The sequence below is a fragment of the Myxine glutinosa genome, chromosome 7 (assembly GCF_964187855.1).
Source record: "Myxine glutinosa chromosome 7, kmMyxGlut1.1, whole genome shotgun sequence".
Lineage (NCBI taxonomy): Eukaryota > Metazoa > Chordata > Myxini > Myxiniformes > Myxinidae > Myxine > Myxine glutinosa.
The window spans coordinates 129,930,019-129,956,186 of NC_136267.1; the positions used below are offsets into that span (position 1 = coordinate 129,930,019).

Here is a 26,168-nt window from a genome sequence, read left to right on the forward strand (position 1 = left end):
AAACTTATCTCTGCAATTAAATTAACACAATCCTTAACTAAAGCAGAATTGATGAGAAACAAAAAACAAAATGCTAAAACCTATTACTCTGGTGGTCTGCTGGGTAAAGCAAATTCTAAAACCATGATTTGTCACCTTTAGTGGGGAATTTGTATTTTAATTGTTAAAGGATTTTGGAGGGTATTTTGAATAAGTGATGTTACAGGTGACCGATTAAGATTTATTTTAAAAGTCCAATTTGATTCCAGGGAATGAATCAGCTAAAGGATGTGAGACGATGTGAAAATATGCATTCATTAATTTTGTATACAGTATATGACTGTTGGTTGCATCATTGCTGGATGAATGATTGTGCCATTGATGCAGTGGGCAATGTAGGTCTTGGCCCAGGTATAAACTGTCATTCTGGTGTTTTACACGCAGGGTGATTTCATAGCATGGGTAATAATGGCATAATAATAATATTTTTGTATGTATATATATATATATATATATATATATATATATATATATATATATATATATATATATACATATATACATATGTATATATATATACATATGTATATATATATACATATGTATATACATATATACATATGTATATATGTACACATACATATATATATATGTATATATGTACACATACATATATATATATGTACATATATACATATATATATATATATATATATATATATATATATATGTATATATATATATATATATATATATATATATATATATATATATATATATGTATATATATATATATATATATATATATATATATATATGTATATATATATATGTATATATATATATAAATATATATATATATATCAGTCACTTTTCGATTTCATACCATCAGTGGTGAACCGCCATTAAGGTATCCCATCCAACTATGCTGTACCTTAATGGGAGCGATAAGTGCCATCTGCCACATGGCACATTACCTCTGGTATCCACTCATTATATGGAATCCCCTGGATGCAGCCGGGAGCAAACCAATCCAAATATATGTGCAGTTCTCCAGCTTTCAATGAGCGCAAGTAATGACGTCACTGCCATGTACTGCAATTAAATGACTCTTTGCCGATTTGCCGCCAAATGACGGCAGTGACGTCATTACTTGCGCTCATTGAAAGCTGGAGAACTGCACATATATTTGGATATATATATATATATATACAGTATATACAGTCACGTGAAAAAGTAAGTACACCCCATGTAAAGTTTTGACTTTTTCAACATATTTCAACATACAGCTATTTGATCTTCATTTCAACAATATTGATAGATAAAGGTGATATAATATAACAAATATCATGAAACATTTACATTTTGTAGTCCATTGTATAATTTAAATAAACACAAATGCAAATTTCGCATGTGGAAAAAGTAAGGACACACCATGAAATGTTTTTAAAATCTTTTTAACATAAGTGGACATATCAATATTTGATCTTCATTTAAACAGTATCTCTAGATAAAGGTGATATAATTGAACAAAAAACAATGAATAATTGACTTTGCAATAATTTATTCAACAAAAAATTAACAGAGATGCCATTTCCTTCTGTGGAAAAAGTAAGTACACCCTTGGCTCTAATAGGTGGTATTGCCCCCTTTGGCAGAAACAGCCTCAAGTTAGCGTTTCTTATAACTGTCCACCAGTCTCTGACATCGACTGGGAGAATTTTTTGCCAAATCCTCCATGCAGAATTCTTTCAGCTGTGCGATTTTTGAGGGGTTTCTTACATGCACAGCTCGTTTCAAATCCCCCCACAACATCTCGATGGGATTTAGATCCGGGCTTTGACTTGGCCATTCCAGAACCCTCCATTTCTTTCTTTTCAGCCATTCCTTGGTGGATTTACTGGTATGTTTAGGGTCATTGTCATGTTGCAAGGTCCACTTTCGGTTGAGCTTCAACTTTCCGACAGATGGCCTCACATTATACTCAAGCACCCTCTGGTACAATGAAGAATTCATAGTGGATTCTATGATGATGAGCTGCCCAGGCCCTGATGCAGCAAAGCTGCCCCAAACCATAATATTTCCACCACCATGCTTCACAGTTGGTATCAGGTTCTTGTGGTCAAATGCTGTCATTGGTTTTCACCAAACATGTCTTCTGGTACTGTGGCCAAATAGCGCTACCTTTAATTCATCTGTCCAGAGCACATTGTTCCAGAAGTGCTGGTCTTTTCCTAGGTGTTCATTGTCAGTCTTGTATAAGGCAAACTTTAGTCATGCCCTGATGTTCTTTCTGGACAGCAAAGGTTTCCTCCTTGCACACCTCCCATGTAGATCCAATTTGTGCAGCCTCTTTCTAATGGTAGACTCGTACACTTTGACATCAACAGTGGCAAGAGCTACCTGTAGGTCCCGTGATGACATTCTGGGGGTTCTTAGAGACTTCTTTCAGCATCTTGCGGTCTGCTCTCGGGCTGAACTTGCTGGGGCGGCCTAGCCTGAACAAGTTGGCAGTTGTTTGGAATCATCTCCACCTGTAGATGATCTTCCGGACAGTCGAATGATTGATTTCAAATTGTTTGGAGATCTTTTTAAATCCCTTCCCAGACCCATAGGCATCTATAACCTTCTTTCTGAAGGCCTCAGAGAGCTCTTTTGATCTAGGCATGGTGACACCGCACACTTCAACAGCAAAGAGCAAACCAAACTAAATGTCTGAGGTTTTAAATAAGACAGGTTCCTCCAAGATCCTCTCTAACGATGTTCTAATCATTTGCACCTGAGCTGGTGCACCTGATTCTAATTTTAGGTATTTGAAGTAGTGATAAATGTAGGGGTGTACTTATTTTTTCCACATGCAAAATTTGCATTTATGTTTATTTAGATGATACAATGGACTACAAAATGTAAATGTTTCATGATATTTGTTATATTTGTTTTGTCCTGGAAGTCCTCAGTGTCCTTGTGTTTTATACTTCTCCCCCCCCCCCCCCCCCTTCCCATGCCTCCTCCCCCCAAGCCCTCTCCCTCCCACACATCTCCCTGCTCTCAAATGTTGTGTGCTCTCAAGTGTTTGTGTGCTTCCCCTTCTCTCCCCATCTTGTCTTCCACTCCCTCTTTTTATATATTTTGTTTGTCTGGTTGATTTGTTTGTGAAGTAAATGTCCGCTCTTTCACGAGCCACGATTCAGTATACAAAAAAAAAAAAAAAACATAAAATTTTTTTATATCACCTTTATCTATCAATATTGTTGAAATGAAGATAAAATAGCTGTATGTTGAAATATGTTGAAAAAGTCAAAACTTTACATGGGGTGTACTTACTTTTTCACATGACTGTACATACAAAAATATTACTATTTATATATATATATATATATATATATATATATATATATATATATATATATATATATATATATATATATATACATATATATATATATATATAAATAAATAATCGGTAGATTGAATAAGACGCGGACGTAGCTTCAGGACTTCGATCTTTAATTCGACAAGCTTTCGACCAACAAAGGTCTACTGCTGAGTCCACAAAAACATCAGGCATGTATATCAGTCAAGTATGTATAGTGTTATGTGTGTAAGATGTGTGTGATATGTGTAGAAAATGCATACAAAAGGAAGAGCCACGCCAAAGCTCACTCACCGGCCCCAAGTTCAACGGAAGTGAAGCGCACCTTACAGTTACCGTTTGCGTTACAGTTCCGGTGCATGTGCATATACAAATATAGAGATACATACATACATAAACACACAAGCATATATTCATATTGTGGTGCTGTGCACACACGACTCGATTGCCAGAGAGGTAGGCCACAACGCATTGGTACAAACAGAGTCTTTATTAAGAGCTCGCACTTCAGCACTGGGCGGGTTCGAGCTTAGAGCCCGCATATATGTCCTGAGGCCACGCCTTGCCCCCGGGCGTGGCCGATCGGCCGAAAGGCGGGGCATACGCTTTCGTTCCCCGCCTGGACGCTCGCGCCACCCACGGGTGCGCGGAATTATTGTCCTTTGTGCCCGCCACACGCGCCCCCCCCAGAATTCCCGCGCACCTGAAGGGTGAGTTTGCGGGGAAGCCGGATGACCCGGCCGAAACGTCCCCTGGCGATGGGTGCTGGCCTGGGGGGTAGCGGGACGGCGGGGCTGGGGGGTGCCGGGGGTCCGACCGTCGGGGGGCGGCCTCGACGCGGAGGCAGAGCTGCTTGCGGGGGGTGGTCCAGATCGAGGTGGGCCGGCTTGAGGCGGTCCACGGAGATGCGATCCGGGGCACCGCCGATGTCGATGGTGAAATATTTGTCCCCGGTCTCCAGCACGCGGAAGGGCCCGTCGTACGGGGGCCGTAGCGGTGCCTGGTGGGCGTCGTGCCGGACGAAGACGTACTCCGCCGTGCGAAGCTCCGGGGCGACGTGGGAAGACGGGCAACCGTGGTGTGCCGTCGGCACCGGGGCGAACCTCCGGGCGGTCTCCTGAAGGGCGGAGCGCTGTTGCGTCGCGGACCAAGGAGCCGTGGAGTCGGGGATAAATACGCCCGGTACCCGCAGTGGTTGCCCGAAGACCAGCTCCGCCGAGGACGCGCGCAGGTCGTCCTTGGGCGCCGTCCTGAGGCCCAGCAGGACCCAGGGGAGCCTGTCGGCCCAGCTGCCGTCGCGGATGCTGGCCCGGAGCGCGGCCTTCATCGAGCGATGAAAGCGCTCGCACAGGCCATTGGCCTGGGGGTGGTAGGCCGTGGTGCGGTGTAGTATCACGCCGAGCCCTTGCGCCACCGTGGCCCAGAGCTCCGAGGTGAACTGGGGGCTGCGGTCGGACGAGATGTCCGAGGGGGCACCGAACCGGGCAACCCAAGTGGCGATGAAGGCTTGCGCCACATCAGCCGCAGACGTCGCCGCCAATGGGACGGCCACCGGCCACCATGTGGTGCGGTCCACCATGGTGAGGAGGTGGGTGAACCCCGGCGAGGGGGGCAGAGGTCCTACCAGGTCGACGTGCACGTGGTCGAACCGACGCTCGGGCACCACAAACGGAGCCAACGGGGCCTGGGTGTGGCGGTGGACCTTTGCGCGCTGGCACGCGAGGCACATCCTGGCCCAGTCGCGGACGTCCTTCCTGAGGCCATGCCAGATGAACTTCGCCGCGACGAGCTTCTGGGAGGCCTTCGTGCCTGGGTGGGACAGGCCGTGGATGGCGTCGAACACTGGGCGCTGCCAACCAGCGGGCACGATGGGGCGAGGCCGGCCGAGGGAGACGTCGCACAGGAGGGCCGCGCCTGCGGCGTCGAACGGCACCTCGGTGACGCGGAGGCCCGTGGCGGCGGTCCGCAAGGCCTGGACGCCGGGGTCGGCGGTCTGGTCCTCCGCCATCCGGGCATAGTCGATCCCGAGGTGGACCGCGTGCGCAACGGACCGGGAAATGCAATCCGCCACCGGGTTGTCTTTACCCGCCACGTGACGGTTGTCTGTCGTATACTCGGACACGGCAGAGAGGTGACGCTGCTGCCGTGCCGACCATGGCTCGGCGACCTTGGCCATCGCGAACACAAGGGGCTTGTGGTCGACGAAAGCCGTGAATGGGCGGCCCTCCAGCAGATGGCGGAAGTGTCGGACCGCCAGGTGGAGCCCGAGCAGCTCGCGGTTGAAGGTGCTGTAGTGGCGTTCGTGCGGGCGAAGCTGCTGGCTAAAAAACGCCAGCGGTTGCCAAACACCAGGCACCCACTGCTCGTGCACCGTGCCCACCGCGTAGTCCGACGCGTCGGTGGCGAGGGCCATCGGCGCATCGGGCGCCGGGTGCGCCAGCATGGTGATCGGTGGCGTTGGCCAGGGCCAGCTTTGCGCCCGCAAACGCCGCAGCCATTGGCTCCGACCAGGCGATGTCACCTTTGCCCGGCTTGCCCCAGAGGGCCTCGTGCAGGGGGCGGAGGAGCTGGGCGACATGGGGCACGAAGCGGTGGTAAAAATTTACCATGCCCAGGAACTCCTGGAGCCCCTTGATCGTGCGGGGTCGCGGGAAATCCCTGACCGCCTCCACCTTGGCCGGTAAAGGGACGGCCCCGTGCCTGGTGATGCGGTGTCCCAAGAAGTCGATGGTGGCGACGCCGAAACGGCACTTTGCGGGGTTGATGATTAGGCCATGCTGGCCCAGGCGTTCGAAAAGCGTGCGGAGGTGGAGCAGGTGCTCCGCCCGGGACGCGCTCACGACTAGGATGTCGTCCAGGTAGACAAAGAGGAAAGGTAAGTTGCGCAAGATGCTGTCCATAAGCCGTTGGAACACCTGGGCCGCATTCTTCAACCCGAAAGGCATTCGCAGGAACTCAAAGACGCCGAAAGTGGTGATGACGGCCGTCTTCGGGACATCGCCCGGTTGTACGGGGACCTGGTGGTAGCCCCGGATGAGGTCCACCTTGGAAAACACGGTTGTGTTTGCCAACCGGGCGGAAAAGTCCTGGATATGCGGGACCGGGTAGCGGTCGGGGGTGGTGGCATCATTGAGCCGGCGGTAGTCCCCGCACGGCCGCCATCCCCCGCCGGGCTTCGGCACAATGTGCAGAGGAGAAGCCCAAGCGCTGTTGGAGCGCCGTACAATCCCCAGCCGCTCCAGCGTGGCGAAATCCGCTTTCGCCACGGCGAGCTTCGTGGGTTCGAGTCGGCGTGCCCGGGCATAGACCGGCGGCCCCACCGTGGGTATATGGTGCTCCACCCCGTGTTTAACGGCCACCGCTGAGAAGGTGGGCCGCGTGAGGGCCGGGAAACTGGCTAGGAGGTGGGTAAAGTCGTCCGCTGCCGGAAGCGTGCAAACTAAACTCGCCGGGACGGAACCTTCCAGCAAGCCGCTTGGCAAGCCGCTTGGCAAGCCGCTCCATGAGCCGCTCAACGAGCCGCTCAGCGAACAAGCGAGCGAGCTGAAGGTTTCGGCCTGGACGAGACGTCTGCGCTTCACGTCGACCAACAGCCCATGCGCACATAGGAAGTCCGCGCCCAGCACGACCATTGGCACGCTGGTGGTCACGAACGACCATTGAAAGCGCTGCCCTCTGAACCGCAGTGAGAGGCAACGCTTCCCGAATGTGCGGATGGGTGTACCGTTGGCGGCAAGCAAAGCGAGGCCCCGGCCTGCGGCTTGCTTGTCGGACGTGGAGGCCGGGAGGACGCTTACCTGCGCTCCTGTGTCGCAAAGGAAACGGCCCCCGGACAAGGTGTCCGTGATGAACAGGAGGCTGCCGGAATGGCCGACGCTCAGGGCCGCTAATGAGCGCCGGCCCGGTCGTTTCCCGACCCGTCAAAAGAGCACGGCGGGCGACACGTTTTAGCCTTGCGGCCGAACCTGGCGTGGTAGTAGCACCAGGTTTGCGGCGGTGACGGCCGCGGCGGCCGTGGTGGTGGCGGTAGTGGGCGGGGCACAGCAGCGGCCACGAGGGAAGCCGGGGGCACTGTAGCCTCTGCCCCGGGATCCACTACGGCAGCACCGTAAACCGACCGCGTGTCGCAGGCCGCGAAAAACTTGTCGGCCTCTCCGGCCAGGGCGCGGGGTTCCGTGATTTTGGAACCGGCCAGCGCGAGGCGCACCTGTATCGGTAGCTGGCGGAGGAAAAGTGCGCGGAACAAGAAATCCGGGCGCTGGTCTCCAAGCAGCGACAGCATGTAATCCATCCGGACGGATGGTCGTGTGTCGCCGAGGGCGGGAAGGTCCAGGAAGGTGGTCGGCCCGTTCGGGCACACGGAGATCTATATATATATAGATGTCTGTTAGTTTGGTGTTTGGTTTGGTTGGTTGGTTTGGTGTATTGGTGTTTGGTTTGGTGTATCTGTTGGTTTGGTGTACACCAAACCAACAGACACTCACTCTTACCTTCTCCCTTCTTCATCTCATCCTAAACATACAATTGCAAGCATACCATACAGTCAAGCACTCAGAGTAAGACGCATTTGCTCAACAAAAATGGCAGAAGAAACTTCTCTCTGCCAATTAGAAACAAACTTCATTGCAAGAAACTATGACCCTCACTCTGTGAAAGAGGCAATAACCCGAGCAAAACGCATACCGAGAGCAGACCTTCTGACTTACAAACCCAAACCTGCAACTAACCGTGTCCCACTGGTAACCACCTACTCTGCTACCTCATCCCAATTGCCAAGTATTCTGAATAAGGCCCTTCCTCTCCTCCATCAATCAGAAACACTCGGCACCACATTTCCTCAACCTCCACTAACATCATTTCGACGTGGTCGGACACTCAGGGACCTCTTGGTAAAAGCAAAGCACCCACAGCCCCACAACAAACAAACTAGGATCCCTGGCTTCTATAAATGCACAGCAAAAAAATGTATTATTCACAAGCATTTACTAGAAGGAAACAAATTTTGTAGTTCTAGCACTGGACAAAAATTCCCCATCACCTCCTATATGAACTGCAAATCTACATGGGTCATATACCTAATCACTTGCCAAAAGTGCAACAAACAATATGTTGGAAAAACTGAGAATACACTCTACACACGATTTAATAACACCCGGTCAGAAATCAATAACTTCCACACCAGTCAGGGCAAATCTCTACCTTACACGATACACTTTAATCAACCGGATCACTCTATAAATGACATTCAAATCTCTGCCATTGAATCAATCACAAATCGATCACACACCACGATTCTGAAACGTGAGTCGTTTTGGATACATAAACTTCGGACAAAAATCCCTCATGGCATAAATTTTGATGATTAAAGCATGTTCCTACATCAACCCAATCAAATTGTTAACCGTAACCCATTCATTCATTCACCCATTCATTCATTCTACCTTTATATGTCATTTATATAAATATATAAATATATTATATGAATATAAATGGTATATGAATATATGCTTGTGTGTTTATGTATGTATATATCTCTATATTTGTATATGCACGTGCACCAGAACTGTAACGCAAACGGTAACTGTAAGGTGTGCTTCACTTCCGTTGAACTTGAGGCCGGTGAGTGAGCTTTGGCGTGGCTCTTCCTTTTGTATGCATTTTCTACACATATCACACATCTTACACACATATAACTATACATACTTGACTGATATACATGCCTGATGTTTTTGTAGACTCAGAAGAAGTCCTTTGTTGGTCGAAAGCTTGTCGAATTAAAGATCGATGTCCTGAAGCTACGTCCGCGTCTTATTCAATCTCCCGATTATATATTCAAAAATATTTGAGACGCCCTGCTCGTACTGTGGAGTTTCTACTATTTCTCACAGTTATATATATTTATATATATATATATATATATATATATATATACATACTGAATATGGTGCATAGTCTTTTGAAAAGCTAGGACACAGAACAGATCAGGACACAACATATAGCGAAGGGAACAGCAGGAGAAAGGGGAAACGCCAACAGCAGGGCAGAGGGAGAAAGTGAATGGAGACAGACAACCAGGGGAAGCAGGTAACGATGAGGAGTAAGGGAGAATGCAAAGGGTGGACAAGATGGATGCATAAACAAAGATTTTGAAGGCGTGGGGTGGAGGGTGTGGTTTAACAGGTGTAGAAAAGATCCTGATTTTGGATGGGGGATGATTTCAGATGGTGGTGAACAGCTATCTTGAAGACCTGGAGGGAGTGTGATATTGAAGAGAGTATGGAAGGTGGTTCTACAGAGGGAAAAAGAGGAATAAATGAGTGGAGGTGAGAAGTGGTCCTGGATTTAAGCAGTTTCACTAGAAGGGGTTTGCTGGTGGACCACATGCGTCCTGCTGATACCTGGGAGGGGAGGGGGGGTTGTTTGAGGGGCAAAGCATGGATGGAGAGGGCAGAGGGTACAAGACCATAAATGAGGCAGAAGTAAACAAAGAGACCACCGTCCTGTCGGTGTTGGCAAAGTGATATGCCCATAGACTAAGCTTCATAGTGAGAGATTCCATTCATCTTGAAAGGTTTGGTTTCCACGGTGTAAATCTGAGCAAGATGTGAGGCAGGTGCACCAGCCCAGAAGGGAGAGCAGTATTCCATCAAATGGCTGATGAAAGCCTTGTAGGTGGATAGGAGCTCAGGTGTGCCAAAGAAGGACTTTGTGCGATGTAGGATGCCCAGTCAGCGTCTGGCTTTGTATTTACTAGGGCATGCCCGTACTATATATATGCCCGTACTATATATCTATCTAAAATTATATCCCCCCCCCTCTATTTACATGAAATGGTTTGGTCCATTCGCAACGCCAAAGCGAACGGCGAACGGCTTGCGAGTACAGTGACAATCCCCCCCCTCTATTTACATGAAATGGTTTCGTCCATTCGCAACGACCACAGAACCCCCCCCCCTCTATTTACATGGAATGGTTTGGTCCATTCGCAACGCCGGCACACGCGATCGTTCGCTGCTCTCTGATTGGTTGAATCGTTTTTTGGACATAGCTCGGTAAGTAATTGTCCGATTAATATGAAACCTTGAAAAGGCACATCCTCAGGTCCCCAGCAATATACCTGGCAAGTTAAAAGTATATCGGACCCGTGGTTGTCGAGAAACAGCGGTCACAGACAAACGTACAGACAGAGATTACTGGAATTATAGATAGATTATAATTAAATTAAAAAACGCTTCTGCACACCACCCTTTAAGCTGGGTTTGCAGGTCACCATCTACAATTCCAATAGAGGAGACATAATTGCTCTTTTATGGAAAACGTTTTTTGAGTTTGGTTTATCGGAAAAATTCGGCCATTGTGAACACACATATGGCTGGCCTGAAGCACAAATGTATTAAAAGATTGATTGGCCTTTACAACCTATCATTATGAAGGGGGCCAGACATCTGGACAAACACACAAACTGACATTGTGTTTTATATGGTAGACAACTGCCTATAATGTCAAATACAGTATTGTTATGGTCACAGGATTCAGACGATTGTCCCAATCCCAATCTTGACGAACCAATTTTACGGTTGACCACCATGTGGAATCGAGGTCAAATCCTCTACCCGCACATTCACCAATTTAGTGACGGAAAGAGACCGTCCACAGGGAAAGCTGAATTGATTTTTACTTTGGTTTTTGATGTACAGAGACCTCAAATGAGAATCTGTTGCTCTATCCACATCATCCTTCTCATACGATGGGCCCAAGCAGTGGTCCAGACGATCCGGTGGTAGTTTTACAAAGCCTCGATATGCGAGGTGATGGTGCTAATTTCCCATGGTGGTGCTTTTTTAACCATGCTGGGTTAATAGGCCAAAGATAACCGTTCTGTGCCACCAGCCGAGGAAAGAAAAAGGAACGCAGCTTGTTTGGTGAGGAGCGTCGCAGCAGCCCTCTCCACAGGTTCAGCACATCAAGGCGTTGTTTGTGCTTTAACCCTTGGATGCAGTGATTGGGCCTCGGAGGCCCACAAGGTTTTTTGTTGCAAAAACTATGCTGTACAAATATTTTTTTTGGAATGAGCCTCATTTTCACCGACTTTCATGTTGTTACACAAAATTCAGTGAAAAAAAAAATTTCATTCAGGCTCGTGGGAAAATCTTCATTCTTCACTTATAATCCGAAAATCCGACACGAATGCAGGCCTGGGGCCGTCGAGGCCCCGCATAAATGTTGTTATACTACTATGTTATATCATTATTTTCTTGATATGAGCCTCATTATATACTCCTATAACTTGGTTACAAATAATTCAGTGACAAAAATATGAAAATTTAAAAACTTTACACGAATACATTAGTGGGGCCTCCGAGGCCCAATGGCTGCATAGGTGTAGGATTTTTGACAGTTGTGGACATATACATTCTAAATAAAAGGATTAGTGAATTATATTTTTTGAGCAAATACTCCTCCATGAGCCTCAACTTTTTAGAGAAAAAAAGTTGAAAACCCAAGAACAAAAACTTTTTTTTTGCCAAAAAAATATAATATATTCATTACTTGTATGGGATTCTTCCAACTAATAGGATCAATGATTCACATTTTCTGAGCAAATACACATCCATGATCATCGATTTGGATTGAAAAAGGATATGAAAGAAAAAAAATCTTTAAAACATAAAAAAAGAAATAATAACATTACACGAATACATCCGTTGGGCCTCCGAGGCCCAATGGCTGCGTTTATGTAGGATTTTTGACGCCTGCATCTAAGAATTAAAATAAACATTTAAAGGACATACAGCAGAGGAAAAGATTGAAAGTCTTAACAGGGGCTAATCAGGTCCAGACACATTACAGAATGGAAAGATCACAATTAAATCTGTCTGGACATACTTCGATATGTTGTGATCCTTGTACACAAATAGCATACATCTTAGGCTAAACATTTCATAATGAAATAACTATAGTACATTACCCCCCTTTAAGCCCTAAGACATCCGCACAACATATTATTACAAGTATGAATGGCTATAAGCCCACAGAAAGCATATAGCAACCGGATACATGAGAATCCCAATTCTAAATGCCCGTAAGATTTTATGTGACGTATTGAGTCCTGGTGTTGGGCTAGCGGCTAGGGTGCCGGCTTAGGATACCTAGGATACCTGGGTTCGTAATCCCGGTTAATCGCTGAATTAACGCCAGGGGGGGTTGACTCAGCCTATACATTCCTTCCGAGGTCGGCTAATTGAGTACCAGCTCACTGGTAATTCCCTGTTTGTCGTTAAAGGCGGCAAAAAGGGTTGGCGTCAGGAAGGGCATCCGGCCGTAAAACATTGCTTCAAAAAGGGGACCGAAAAACAACAACAACCACGGTTCCCGAAAAAGGCCAACCCCCGCTTTGCGGGGAAAAATGGCCTCTAAAGGTGGTTATTTTTTTAATATAATGCATAAACATTGCAAAATAGAGGAGGAAGTTGGAATTTGTTCAGGGTGTCGGAAAAAAGCTCACCTACTCGTCACAAAAGACATTGTGGGATCTTTAACGTCCACCAACTATAGTGCTGGCGGATGGGACACCCAGTTTAATATCAATCCGAGGGACGGCAAACACATTGATGAATCACCCTGCTTGCGAAACACCAGAATGACCGTTTATAGCGGGGTCAGGATTGAATCACAGGCTAGACAGCTCAGAGGTGAGCGTGCACACTGCCAGGCCTAACATGAAAATATTACAATCCATAATGAAAGGTCAATGCATGACGGTGCTGATAATTAAAGGCACTATATATATTTTTTTTTTTTTTTTTTGTATACAAGATCGAGGCTCGTGAAAGAGCGAACATTAATCACACAGAAAGACAAACAGACACATAAAACAAATAACATCGGGAGCGGTACACAAGATGGGGAGAGAGGGGGAAGGACACAAACACAACATTTGAGAGCAGGGACCGAGAGACATGGAGACATCGAGAGATCTGTGGGAGGGAGAGGGCTTTGGGGGGGAGGCATGTGAAGGGGGGGAGGCATGTGAAGGGGGGGGGGGGGAGGGAGAGGTATAAACATATGGACACTGCCTCCATATTCAGATCAAAACGGAAAATCAAAAAGATTATGCAAAAAACGTCCAGCTCCCTGTGTGCATAGGCAAAAGATGTTGTATAAATACATTATTATCTATAATATAAAAGGAGCTCAGTCTTGGCACACGTGCGTGTATCCGTCCATTCATCAACAATTGTCCTATAGGGGATTTATACGCCGTATGTATGCTCCTCATCAATTTTGATCGCCATCTTTTTATCAATCAGATGCTAGCCAATCTGGAAATAGTATGATATGGTTGAGTAAGATGAGGATATATGGACAGGTTTCAATTTACATGAAAACAACAACTTTTTCTCCTTCATCTTCTTCACTTATAATAATGTTCAATCTCATGCAAACCTGTTTCTCATATCGACTAGATTCAGAAAACGCTTGCTATATTCAATACTTCTTTCAACATTTCCATTTTATTTATATAACAGTAATATATCGCCCTATCAAACAGTATTTCAGATTATACACCGCCTTTTAAAGCATCAAAAGCAAGCCACCCTACATACTGGTGAGAAAAGGATACGAATAAAAAAGCAGCTGATATTTCAATAATTTATTTGCACGATTTTTAAAGGGTGAAAGTTATTTTATTTTTTTCTCTCTGAAAACCTGTCAGCCAAAACAGTATACCATCTATTTATTACATAAGCAAATATGGTACAATTTCCTTCTTACCCTCTGCACTGTATTCTCCATACATGAGGGGTGGCGGACTGATGCGACATGTTGTTTCATGGAGGGGAGGACGCACGTGACCTCAAAAATTACTCTCATGTGCATACACATATCTATCTCTATCTATAAGATTGGTATTGCCGTCAGCAAAGCAACGGATCTTATATTCTAGTAATTATTAAACAAGAGGAAATCCAATAAGTAAGGGAAGCAGTTTCGTTCTTGTAGAAGGAAACTAAATAGGTGCCTTTGTCATAAGTACAAGGTGGTGGTGGTGTTGTTGTTGTATATCCCCGGACAGTTCTCTCAAATAAGCCCGCAGCACGGAGACAGCCGATCGATCTCGCAGGAGCGGCCCAGAGATCCACCACATCCAGTATGGTGTACCCCCGCATTCACAAAGTCAGGGCCATGACAGAGTTAGAGAGAGAGAGAGAGAGAAAGCGAGAGAGAAGAGACATAGACAAAGGGGAAAGGGCCTGTCCACGGGGACTGATTGGCACTCTGACCGTGAGCACGCTGCCCTGACTAATCCGAGCAGCAGGGAAGAATGGGGAATATTTGGCCCCCAACTTGTGTCAGGGGTTACAACCACTGTGAAGAGGCATCCCCGATAGTTGTAGTACAAGGTGTTGCTTATCATGGTAAAACAATGGCTAAATATTTTTGAAAAAAAGTTATGTAAAGTACTACTGTACACCAACCCGAGGCGCAATAGGCCATGCAACCCTGCGTGGGCTTGAGATAGTAAATATAGAAGGAACCGCAGTTGAGGACAAGGATTGGAATGCGAAAGAGGCAACAGTCCAGTGGAGCTTCTCCTGGCAGGAATTGCCAAGTAGCACAGGCCGTCAGCCTCCGAGGCAGCTCATTGGGTTTTGGAAGTCGTTCTGTAGGCCCTAGTGCCAGCCATATTGGAGCTTGTGTACCACAGTGATTCATCTGAGGGGGTGAATGGTACAAAATGCAAAAACAGATATACTTCAGATAAAATTCAGGTACTCTTTGACAAAACATAAAGCCCATCACATGAAAAACATCTGAATAACAGCTTTAACAAGCCATATTAGTTGCTGCAGAGACTTGTTGCCAAAAAAACAACAGTTCAACATCCCCTAACCCACCTGATCATGATAAATGCATCAACATTAGCCCAATGATAATTTCGTCATAATTAGTAAAAGATTGGAATAAGAAGCACACAAGCTGGTCTTCTTCCTCTTCATTCATATGCAGCACATGGCTGTGGCTAGCATCATTTCCTGGGGGCAAAGCTGTGCCTCTTCTGCACCAGTGCCCTCTTTTGGTGAGAGCAGGAATTTGGAATTTGTTCAGCTGCCCTACTTTTCGAAGGACACCGTGGGACCTTCAACGCCCACAAACTAATGCCAGCAGATGGGACCTCCAGTTTAACATCCATCCGAGGGATGGCACACACATTCATGAATACTCCTGTCAGTGAAACATTGGGATAAGAGTCTACAGCTGGGTTGGGATTTCAATACAGGCAAGACAGCTCAGTGTGCGTACCTCTAGGCCATCCTGCTGCTCTTTCACAAGCTTGAAAACGTCAGAACTTAGTGCTCAAAACAAATACCTCAAAAAAGGAAGATGATATACTATGAGACCTGAGGAAGCATCATTCCACCATCTCACACCCACCAAAGGGGTTGCAATCAAACTAAAGCCCTTCAACTTTATGGAAAGTTTCCTGGTAGTCATGTTCCACAAAAATTGAAAACATGTAAAACCTTGAAAACAATATGGAGCGTTAGCAGCATTTCAAATGCTTCCTGAAAATAAAAATGTGACAAACCCATGCAAATGCGTGGTGTTTTGATAACTTCAAATGTATGCAGCAATTCACCGATTCACCAGGGGAGAGGTAATCTAACTAAACAAAATTCTATAGATATATCTAAACTCCATGGTTTATTTATGTGTTGGATGTAATTCTCCGGCGTCTTCCAAAACCGCAACAATATGTGTCTATATTTTCTAATTTATTATAGTTATTTTTGACTAAAACTTTGTTTTAACAGAATAAATGAAGGGTGATTACATTTCAGAAAAATATACAATTTAAGTGAGCAGTCTAACTATGCTCTGGAGTGCAAAACAACACTGTTGGGAAAGATTGACTCAAACACAATCCATAAACTAATTAAATCAATCCCATGTGGAGTTGAGACAGTTCTCAAGGGGTCATGGCCTACAGATTATTGATTACACATAAAGACAGATTTGATTTTTTCCGATTATTTTATAAGTGATGCTATTTCCTTAAAAGTTCATGAAAATCCCTTGAAAGTGCGTTTGGTTTAATATTACAGTGAATTATTTGTTATCACGTGTCAATTATTAAATTTCCTACTCGACTCGTACTTTTGCACCCCACCGTATGTGCAAACTCCCTTTATGATCCACAATCATCAGCCCCAGTACAATGAATGCTAACCATTAGTTATGAGTTTGTGGAAATTTGCTCTGTTCCTCATGTGGAATCATATTGTTGCGGTTGTGAAAAAGGACCCCAAGGTGACGCATTCATCATATAAGGACCCCTTAGTTAGATATTTCATGAGTAAGTGTGTATAGTCAGGGGTACCCCCGGCTCCCCTCATAACAGGGACGGGGAAAATTCATGTGTGTGTTTAGCAGGTTCTATCCCCTTTGTAGTTTCCCACTTGAAATCCCGTGATCCATCCATCCCAATCCCACACCCTTTCAAACCTCTCTTGTCCTATGTCTCCCCACTTCAACCTTTGCCTCTCAGAACATCTCAAACCTGTACTTTCCTGGAAACGCCCTCTTCCTTTTAGTCCATTTCAATCCCTTCCATTTCAATCATAGGATAGCTAAATCACCAAAAAGGTAACACGATTCTGGGTGTGAGGACGATGCTTGATTTAGCTGCCTCAAGCGGCATCCGAGTTTGCTTAGCAATCCGTCAGGTATTGGAGTTATACGTAACCCGTCGGCTTCAGGGTCGGAGTTCAAGTGGCAGGTCCAAGATAACCCCTTCGTGAACCCCATGCATTGCCCGAACCCCTAAAGATATGAAACAAAACTGCTTCATAAAATATAAATATCACTTGTATTTGAAATTTCCATAGGCTGTTTATGATCCACTGAACAAGATTTGGTGTTGTAATAGTCAGAGCATTCACTCTGAGTTTAGGAAGTCAGCGGTTCGTACCCGACCATGGCCGAATCATACCAAGGACTAAAAATGGTATGTGATTCTTCGTTGCTTGATGGGCCTGATTGCCTCCTCATATATTTAAATCCTTGCAAGGCAACTCATATATATATATATATATATATATATATATATATATATATATATATATAACATAAATCAACAAAGAAAGACTTAATGCCCACAACCATCAAAAGGCTAAGACATTAGGAAGAGGACCCCATATACAGTGGGGTTTACAAAAGTACGAGTCCACTTAAATCAATGCCAAGCTTTCTCAAATCACGATTTCAAACACAAATTTGTCATAATATTGAGGATATTTTTATGGGTTTGCCGGGTGGGTCAAGAGTGGCCTCTCGGACATGCTTCCCGACCTTGACATTTAATCTGATGAGCCGTAGATAACTCCATGGCATGACAGGTTACCATGGATGCCATCTGAGACAGTTAATTTAGCCAGGGTCCTCGTGTCCAATTCCTGCGTTACCTTTCCGACAATTTAATCCCCCAGATAGGGCACCGTGCTATAGGCGCATGCATATATATATATATATATATATATATATATATATATATATATATATATATATATATATATATATACAGTGCGTATCAAAAAAAAGTAATCTGAATTCAAGGGGTTAATATGCAGAGGTTATTTAGTTTGACAATTTACATGTGGTTTACCAATTATGAGGAGATCCTCAGCTTTCCATTGATGCCATTCATGCATCATTGCTGTCACACATGACCGAGTACATGTTCATTGAAAATGACAAGTTCAAATCGCATTTTTACAAGTTTGGCTAAGCGGTGCAAGACAGTTTGAAATGGACGCATTACTTGTCGACTGCCAAGTTGATTATGTAAAATTGTTAAGCTGCTCTGGTAATCGTCGGTTGCATCATCCTTTGTTTAAGATGGGTATTTAAGATGGGCCTACAGTGTATGGGTTTAGAGGCAGTCTGAGTCATTGAAAAGATGGTTCAACTTACAACTGAACAGCGGACCTTCGTGGTTACAACCTTTCACCAAACTGGAAGTTTGCAGCAAACTCGTGATGCGTTCAGGGAACGTTTCCCAGAACGGGAGCCTCCAGCAGCCAAAACCATCTGGGCGAATGTTAGAAAATACCAAGAGCATGGCACTAGCCTCAACCGCAACAAGGGGAATTCTGGTAGGAGGCGCACTGGGTGATCGGAAATGAACATTGCAGCAGTAAGGCAGCAAGTTTTGGAGCATCCTAGGGATACCAGCACAGGACGAAATGGGACGGGATTGCATTCGGCAATATTCAACCGAATCACAAGACTGGACCTCCACCAACATCCACATCGGATTCACATCCGGCATCAACTTACGCCAGGGGATTTTGCCAGGAGGCTGGTGCTTGCCGGATGGTTGATAGCACGTTGCGAAGCAGATGTCAATTTCCTGCAGTATCTCGTTATCGACGAAGCTGCTTTCACCATGGACGGCAAGGTCAATACCCATAATGTTCTTGAATATGCACCGACAGGACAACCCCTGGAATTTAATTTTGACACCAACATGAATCGACAAAAGTGGACTGTTTGGTTGGGACTTTGTGGAAGTGGTCAGGTGATCGGACCATTTTTCTTTCAAAGGAATGTCAATGGTAACAGGTACCTGCAGATGATCAATGATGAAGTTTTACCGCAGCTGGAGGAGAACTTTGAGCGACAGGTTCGTGGTGTCTTCAGATATCTCTGGTGGGCCCAAGACGGCGCCCCAGCACATCGTCTTATCGCTGTCTGAGATCGACTGAGGGAACTCTTTGGAGACTGAGTCATCGCCCTCAACCATGCAGTGGAATGGCCGCCATGATCACCTGACCTCACACAATGTGATTATTTCTTTTGGGGACATTTAAAGAACAATGTGTTCGTAACTCCTCCCCGTGATCTTGACGAATTGCAGGGCCGTATTCGACATGAAGTGGATGCTTTGCGCAATGACCCGGCTATGGTGAGACGAGCAGTTCAGGGCATGCTCCGCCGGTGAGCTTTGTGTTGAAAGGAGAGGTGGACATGTTGAAGGTGTGGGTGCATAAAGGCCAATCATTCCTGGGAAAAGTTCACATCTGACGTTCATTTTGCACCAATTATCCTGACTTGCATCGATTAGGCAAACTTGTAAAAATGCCATTTGAACTTGTCATATTCAATGAACATGTACTCGGTCATGTGTGACAGCAATGATGCATGGAAGGTATCAATGGAAAGCTGAGGATCTCCTCTTAATTAGTAAACCACATGTAAATTGTCAAAATAAATAACCTTTGCATATTAACCCCTTGAATTCGAATTACCTTTTTTTTTGATATGCACTGTAAATATACAGTATGTATATATGTATATATATATATATATATATATATATATATATATATATATATATATATATATATATATATATATATATATATATATATATATATATATATATATATAGACTTGGCATTTAATATGGAATATATATTTTTTCTTGACTTGGGTATACTTTCTGAACTCAGTATATCAATCTGGTGAGTTTATTTTACCCTTCGGTGATGTCTTTGTTGAAAGAACTATGTCAATGATTGTCTTTCGCAGCAAGAAATCAATAACAGGATTATATCACAGGTGGCATGACAAAATGTAAGGACAGGTACATTTGACGATTGGCTTCACAATCGGGTATATAAGGGTTGTTGCGTTCTGTATTAGTGGAAAACAACTCCTGCACGTCTACAAAAGTTATTCCCGCTTCCTCTGGAGATGGTCCGTCAACTTGACAATGCTGTTTCTCATGGAGTGGTGGCTTTACGAAATTCTGGCATGAAACAGCGTGCTATTGCTCGGCAGTATGGCATCACTCAAAGTCAGGTGTTAAAGATCCTGAAACGAAATGCTGAGAGGGGTGTCCTTACTCCAACAACGAGGCCAGGACGTCCACGCAGAACCACAAGGAGAGATGATCGCCAGCTGCACCGGTTAGTCCGCAATGGCCGTACCAAGTCAGTTAATCGGCTTAGGGCTGAGTGGCAGCAACTGACAAATGTACCTGTATCCAGAAGGCTAGTCAACCAACGACTGGTTCAAGCAGGCTAACGTGCCAGGTGTCCCCTGGGAAAGCCACGCCTGACCAGACAACACAGCCAGCGCCGATTGCAGTGGGCCAGAGAGCACCGTCAATGGCAGCCAGGACACTGGAATCACGTGAACTTCAGTGACGAGTCTAGATTTCTGGTCTATCGTCAAGATGGCCGCGTCCGAGTGCGCAGACAAGTGCATGAAGCCGACAAAGAAGATTGTATAGTGCCAAGAGTCCAAGCTGGAGGTGGTGGGGTGACCGTTTGGGCTGCTTTTCATGCAGGGGGCAAAACTGACCTGGTTGTTCTGAATGGAAACCTGAACCAGTTCAAGTGCAGGGTCATTCTGGAAGAAACATTGCTTCCATTTGCTCGTGCAGCCTTTCGAGGAAACTTTGTCTTCCAAGATGACAATGCACGGCCTCATCGTGCTCGCATGGTCCAACACTTTCTTGCTGACCGTGGTGTCGAGCATATGGAGTGGCCTGCCATGTCCCTGGATATGAATCCGATAGAGAACTTGTGGGCAGAATTAATGCGTCAAATCGACAACTTGGACCAGCAGCCGACCTCTGTGCGTGAATTGCAGCAGACTATTGTCACTGCATTGCAAGCGATTCCTGTCCAAACCTTGGCAAATCTCGTGAACAGCATGCCTCGACGTGTACGTGCTCTCCTGAATGCTCGTGGGGGTTACACGAAGTACTGAACTGTAATTTTACTGTCCGTAATCCCAGTTATAATTTAGCTTTTGTTTTTGTTGAAAATTTTTTTGGCTAATGTGCAAAATACAGAGATACTTCTGGAAAACGTACAGAAGTTTAACACAGTACTGTCCGTGAATTGAGTTCGATATCAGTTTACATCACTTTCAAGGATCAATTTATTTGCCTCGAAATGTCAAATGTGGTTTTTGTTTCTTTTAAAGGTCACATTAACAAAATCTAGAATAATTTCAACATAATTCCAATGAACTTTTGGTTCTAAGTCATCTTGAAAAGTAAGTTCACCCCCACAAAAAAATATTCCATATGAAATGCCAAGTCTGTTTATATATATATACTGTATATTATTTATTATTGAAGCCTATATTATATTATATATTATATTATATTATATTATATTATATTATATTATATTATATTATATTATATTATATTATATTATATATTGAAGCCTATATATATATTATATATATCCCTGGTGTTGGGCTAGCGGCTAGGGTGCCGGCTTAGGATCCAAGGATCCTGGGTTTGAATCCCGGTCGATCACTGAATTAACGCCAGGGGGGTTGACTCAGCCTGTCATCCTTCCGAGGTCGGCTAATTGAGTACCAGTTCACTGGTAATTCCCTGTTTGTCATTAAAGGCGGCAAAAAGGGTTGGCGTCAGGAAGGGCATCCGGCCGTAAAACATTGCTTCAAATAGGGGACCGAAAAACAACAACAACCACGGTTCCAGAAAAAGGCCAACCCCCGCTTGCGGGGAAAAATGGCCTCTAAAGGTGGTTATATTGAAGCCTTTCATTCAAAATGTGATATTCATGAGAAGAAGGTAAAATAGCAGGTAGCCCTACTGGAACACAAGAGGTTGGCATCTGGGCATGCTGCCCCCCAAGCTCAAAACGGTACCAAGCCGCAGGCAGTCGGTGATCACACACAAGCTCATGGATTGCTGAGTGCTGTAGAGACAGAGAGTTGAATGATGTACTCCGATAGAGATTCCTCAGGACACGGTGTCTGGTGGCTTGGCACTCAGGGGCTGTGCAAATACAAATTAACACATATTAGAGAAATAAATCAAGAAACATGAGCAAAATGAAGGAAAGTTGTATTATCATGGGATTACAAGCTTTCCTCACCTCCTGAAACAACATGGTGAGTTATTCAGGATTGTTTTTTTTTAAGAAGGATTAGTTCACAATTCATTGTGAATGCCCTAATGCTCTAACAACTGCAATATCGCCTCCATCACAAACACCCACCCCTCTCCCTCTTCCCACTTTTACCAACTGCCCACTTTTCATCGTTTTTACGGCGTAGCCCATAGGGCAAAGCCGTCTAGAACAGTGTTTGTCTGTCCGTATGTTTGTATGTCCCCTCAAACGTACACCAATCAGAGCTGAGGAACTGGTCACATGACAGGGGTGATGTGGTGTCATTACGGCGGTACAACGGCTGACTCCACACACCGTCATTTTGATTCCTATGCCGTTCAGGCCGGACATATTGTTGAACCTGTCATGTATCACAATCTGCATGCTCTACCTTACGTTTTTCATTCAGTGTGAAACATAAACAAACACGTGAAACACATGAAGTAAAACACGTGAAAATGAGGATCTTTTCTAACGCTCGATTGTTATTGTGGCTGTGGTTTTTTTTTGTGTACAAGATCGAGGCTCGTGTAAGAGCTAACATTAATCACATAAAAACAAACTGACACATAAAACATAAGATAAAGGGAGAGGGAGACAAGATGGGGAGCGAGAGGGCAGCACACACGTACAACAGCAGAGAACAGGGACATCGGGAGATCTGTGGGAAGGAGAGGGCTTGGAAGGGGCATGGGAAGGGTGGGGAGAGGTAGAAAACACATGGACACTGCAAGGACTTCCAGGAAAGAAGTCGGTATTTCAAAAAAGCGGATCTGGGGTGAATTAGCGGAGGTAGAAAATATCAAGGTTTTTGATGGGGGAAGATAAGAGATGGTGGTAAACAGCTGTTTTAAAGACCTGGAGGGAGGAGTGGGATTGAAGAGGGTGAGGGAGTTTGTTCCAGAGGTGGGAGAAAAGAGGAATGAAAGAGTGAAGGTGAGCGGAGAGTCTTGATTTTGGCAGTTTAACCATAAGAGGGTTGCAGGCAGATCTTGTGCGACCTGTAGGAAAGTTTGGGGGACAGAGCACAGAGAGAGCTGGGGGAGCAAGGCCGGAGAGGAGTCGGTAGAAGACAGAAAGACCACCAACCTGCCTGTGGTGAGTGAGTGAAAGGCCCTCGGAGTTCGCTTCATCGCGGGAGATTCCAATGATTCTGAAAGCTTTGGTTTCAACAGCGTAAAGCCGAGCTAGGGGTGAGGCAGGAGCACCGGCCCAGAGGGGAGAACAGTAGTGGTTGTTGTTGTTGTTGTTTGTGGGCAGCTTCTGTGTAGTTTTATATAGTTTTCTATTGCTTCACAAAATATCACTACTGTATATATAATTTTGTATGCTTCTCTGTGTCCTTCTAAAGTGTTTCTGCTATCGTAGAATAATAAATGCTTCCGTTCAAACTGCTGTGTGAAAAAACATACATTAGCGCTTCTTCGTCTTCTTCAACCCCCAAAGAGACTTTTAGAACTGGCAAATTCGTGATTAAACAAACGATTTTTTATGGCGTAGATGTTTGGTTCCTTTGTTTACCGCATTGTCTCTCCGTATGTATGTATGTATGTATGTATGTATGTATGTATGTCCCTCACATATTTATCCTACATATTGGTGACTTTTATAGCTGACAATTACCCTTCTGAAAGGTAGAATGTAATGCCATTTGGCTTTGCCAGTTATGTTTCCTTCAACACCCTTTTGGGAATGTTCATATATTACGTCATATACTTGGTTGGGGCAAATTATCACACTAGATGATTGGGGGGAACTGAAATTATGACAACAGGGTGATGATATATGATGGGGGTGGGGCAGGGGGTGCATGCCTCCCAGATCATACATAATTAAACTTTGATTAAGGGCTCTTCAAACATTGAAGCATTTCTTTTGACTGCAACCACCCTAAACCTGGTGTTGGCTTAACGGTTAAGGTGGAGGGCATGGGATCCAGGGTCCTGAGTTAGAATCCCGGTCAGCTGTTAAATTAACACCAGGTGGGGTTGACTCAGCCTGTCATCCTTCCGAGTTCTGCAAAATGAGCACCAACTCACTGGGTCCCCTCTCAAGGACGTTGGTGGCAGAATTTGCACTCCAGCCGCTGTAAAACACCTCATTCTGTAACACACACAGTGGTGTGTGTCGGGATGGTGCTGAGGTCACTTTGATAGTGTTGACTAACTGACATGTAGAATAAACCAGTGTCTCAATGCAATCTCTTCACTTCCATGGTGACAGACAGCTTAAAGACTTGGAGTACTTCAAAATAATTTAATACTTACATTATTTGCTAATAGTGTAGCAGCATAGCAAACCTGTTGTGCATTTTGTGATACAAGCACCAAATTTGGCACAAATGTACATTAATATTGTTGCGAATATGGAATTTGGCCTCCATATCCGCTTGTAAATATTCCCCTATTTTCTCCGATACTCCCCAACTTTCCCCAATCCCCCATTCCCTAGTCCCATTGCATGTAAATAACAATCAGTAGAGCCGACCTTCCCCTTATTCCCCCATTAAATGTCGTGCCCAGGTCCACCGCACCACACGTAGCCAACTTTCGGACATCTTCCTAGTTATTCTTAATCTATGTCAGTTAAGGCCTCGTTTCCATTAATTATGACTCTTCGTTGCACCAGAATGTGATTATATGGCATCAGTAGTGAGTTTAGGACCTTTCCCATACCTCCTCCCATCTTCTTCCCCAAACAACAACAATAACAACAACTACAACAACAATTACAACTACAACTACGACTACAACAACAGAGGGGCGGGGAGTGTGCGTCCTCACACCGGCTCGGTTACCCGCCATGACCATACGCTCCACGGCGTTACCCCGAAGGGGCTGGCTGTCAGCTCCTCGTCAGGGGCGGAGCCAGTAACCCCCCCACGCACCCAATGAGAAGCAACGTGCCGATTCCACGAGGCGGAGCTAACGAGCCGAGGGCGTGTCACTCCCCGCCGGATATACGCGGCCCCGCGCCGGATGTGACGTCAGATGCGCCCCCAGCCTGGAGAGAGAAGTCGCCACCCCTCGAGCGCTGCAATACCTCCACCGCATCTCTTAAACTGGACCGTACGTGATCCTGCCCTGAGCCCAGGTGCACCTGGAGCGATCGCTACCCGCTTTCTTTGCCATCAAACCCCGTGTGAGTGAGCCTTGTCCCGTTTATCTGTCGTCCGTTGGGGTTAATATAAGTGTGTTTAAGTGCCCACCTTCCTATGTTTCCCTCTTGTCCCTGTAATCTAAACCTTCCGCATTATTGTAATAACAACCTTTGAGAACCGTATCCCTGGTGTCGTGTCGTATTAATTCCAGCCGTGTGTCTTCTTTTTCCTTCATTGGTCTAGCATAGCGCGACTAGTCAACGTTCGGGCACAATCGGGTAACTTGTGCAGACGTGGTCATACCATAAAACCGCTCGGTAAATAACATCCAAGCCACGTCTGTAACAATTGGTGTCGAGGAGTGAGATTGGACCCGGAGCGCGTTTACGCGCTCGAAATTATAACAGCGAAATTTGATTGTGTTTTACAAAAAAATAAAAATAAAAACCCGAATTTTGAAAGTCGCGCTATGGCGGGTCAAAACGGCTGGGGTCCGGTAGGGGAGAGTGAAGCAGGGTCGATCCAGGACCAAAATGAGGGACAGGAGGAGAGCGAAGCAGTGAGGGCGGCAGGTTCGCAAAATAGCGCCGTCACGCACGAAGAAGCGGGCGCGCAAAATGGCGCCTCGCTGGTCACCGTGCCCGCGACCGAAGTAGCGCCGCTGGGAAGATTGGAACTTTTTTTTATACAAATGACGGCCCTTATGGAAAAGAATAGTGAGCGATTGGAAAACCAAATGGGGGTAATGAGGGACGAAGCGAGGGGT

The 26,168-nt window shown here is 45.3% G+C and overlaps 1 protein-coding gene across 1 annotated transcript in view; it reads right to left on the bottom strand.

Annotated features, from left to right (window-relative positions):
• The window catches only part of VWDE (von Willebrand factor D and EGF domains), a 184,755-nt gene that overhangs the window by 136,314 nt on the left and 22,273 nt on the right, over positions 1-26,168 (bottom strand). Inside the window, exons 2-3 of the mRNA XM_068121625.2 lie at positions 22,003-22,187; positions 14,833-15,070 (exon numbers count right to left, since the gene is read on the bottom strand). Of these exons, the coding sequence (XP_067977726.2) occupies positions 14,833-15,070; positions 22,003-22,187 (423 nt within the window). The remainder of the gene's footprint in view (positions 1-14,832; positions 15,071-22,002; positions 22,188-26,168) is intronic.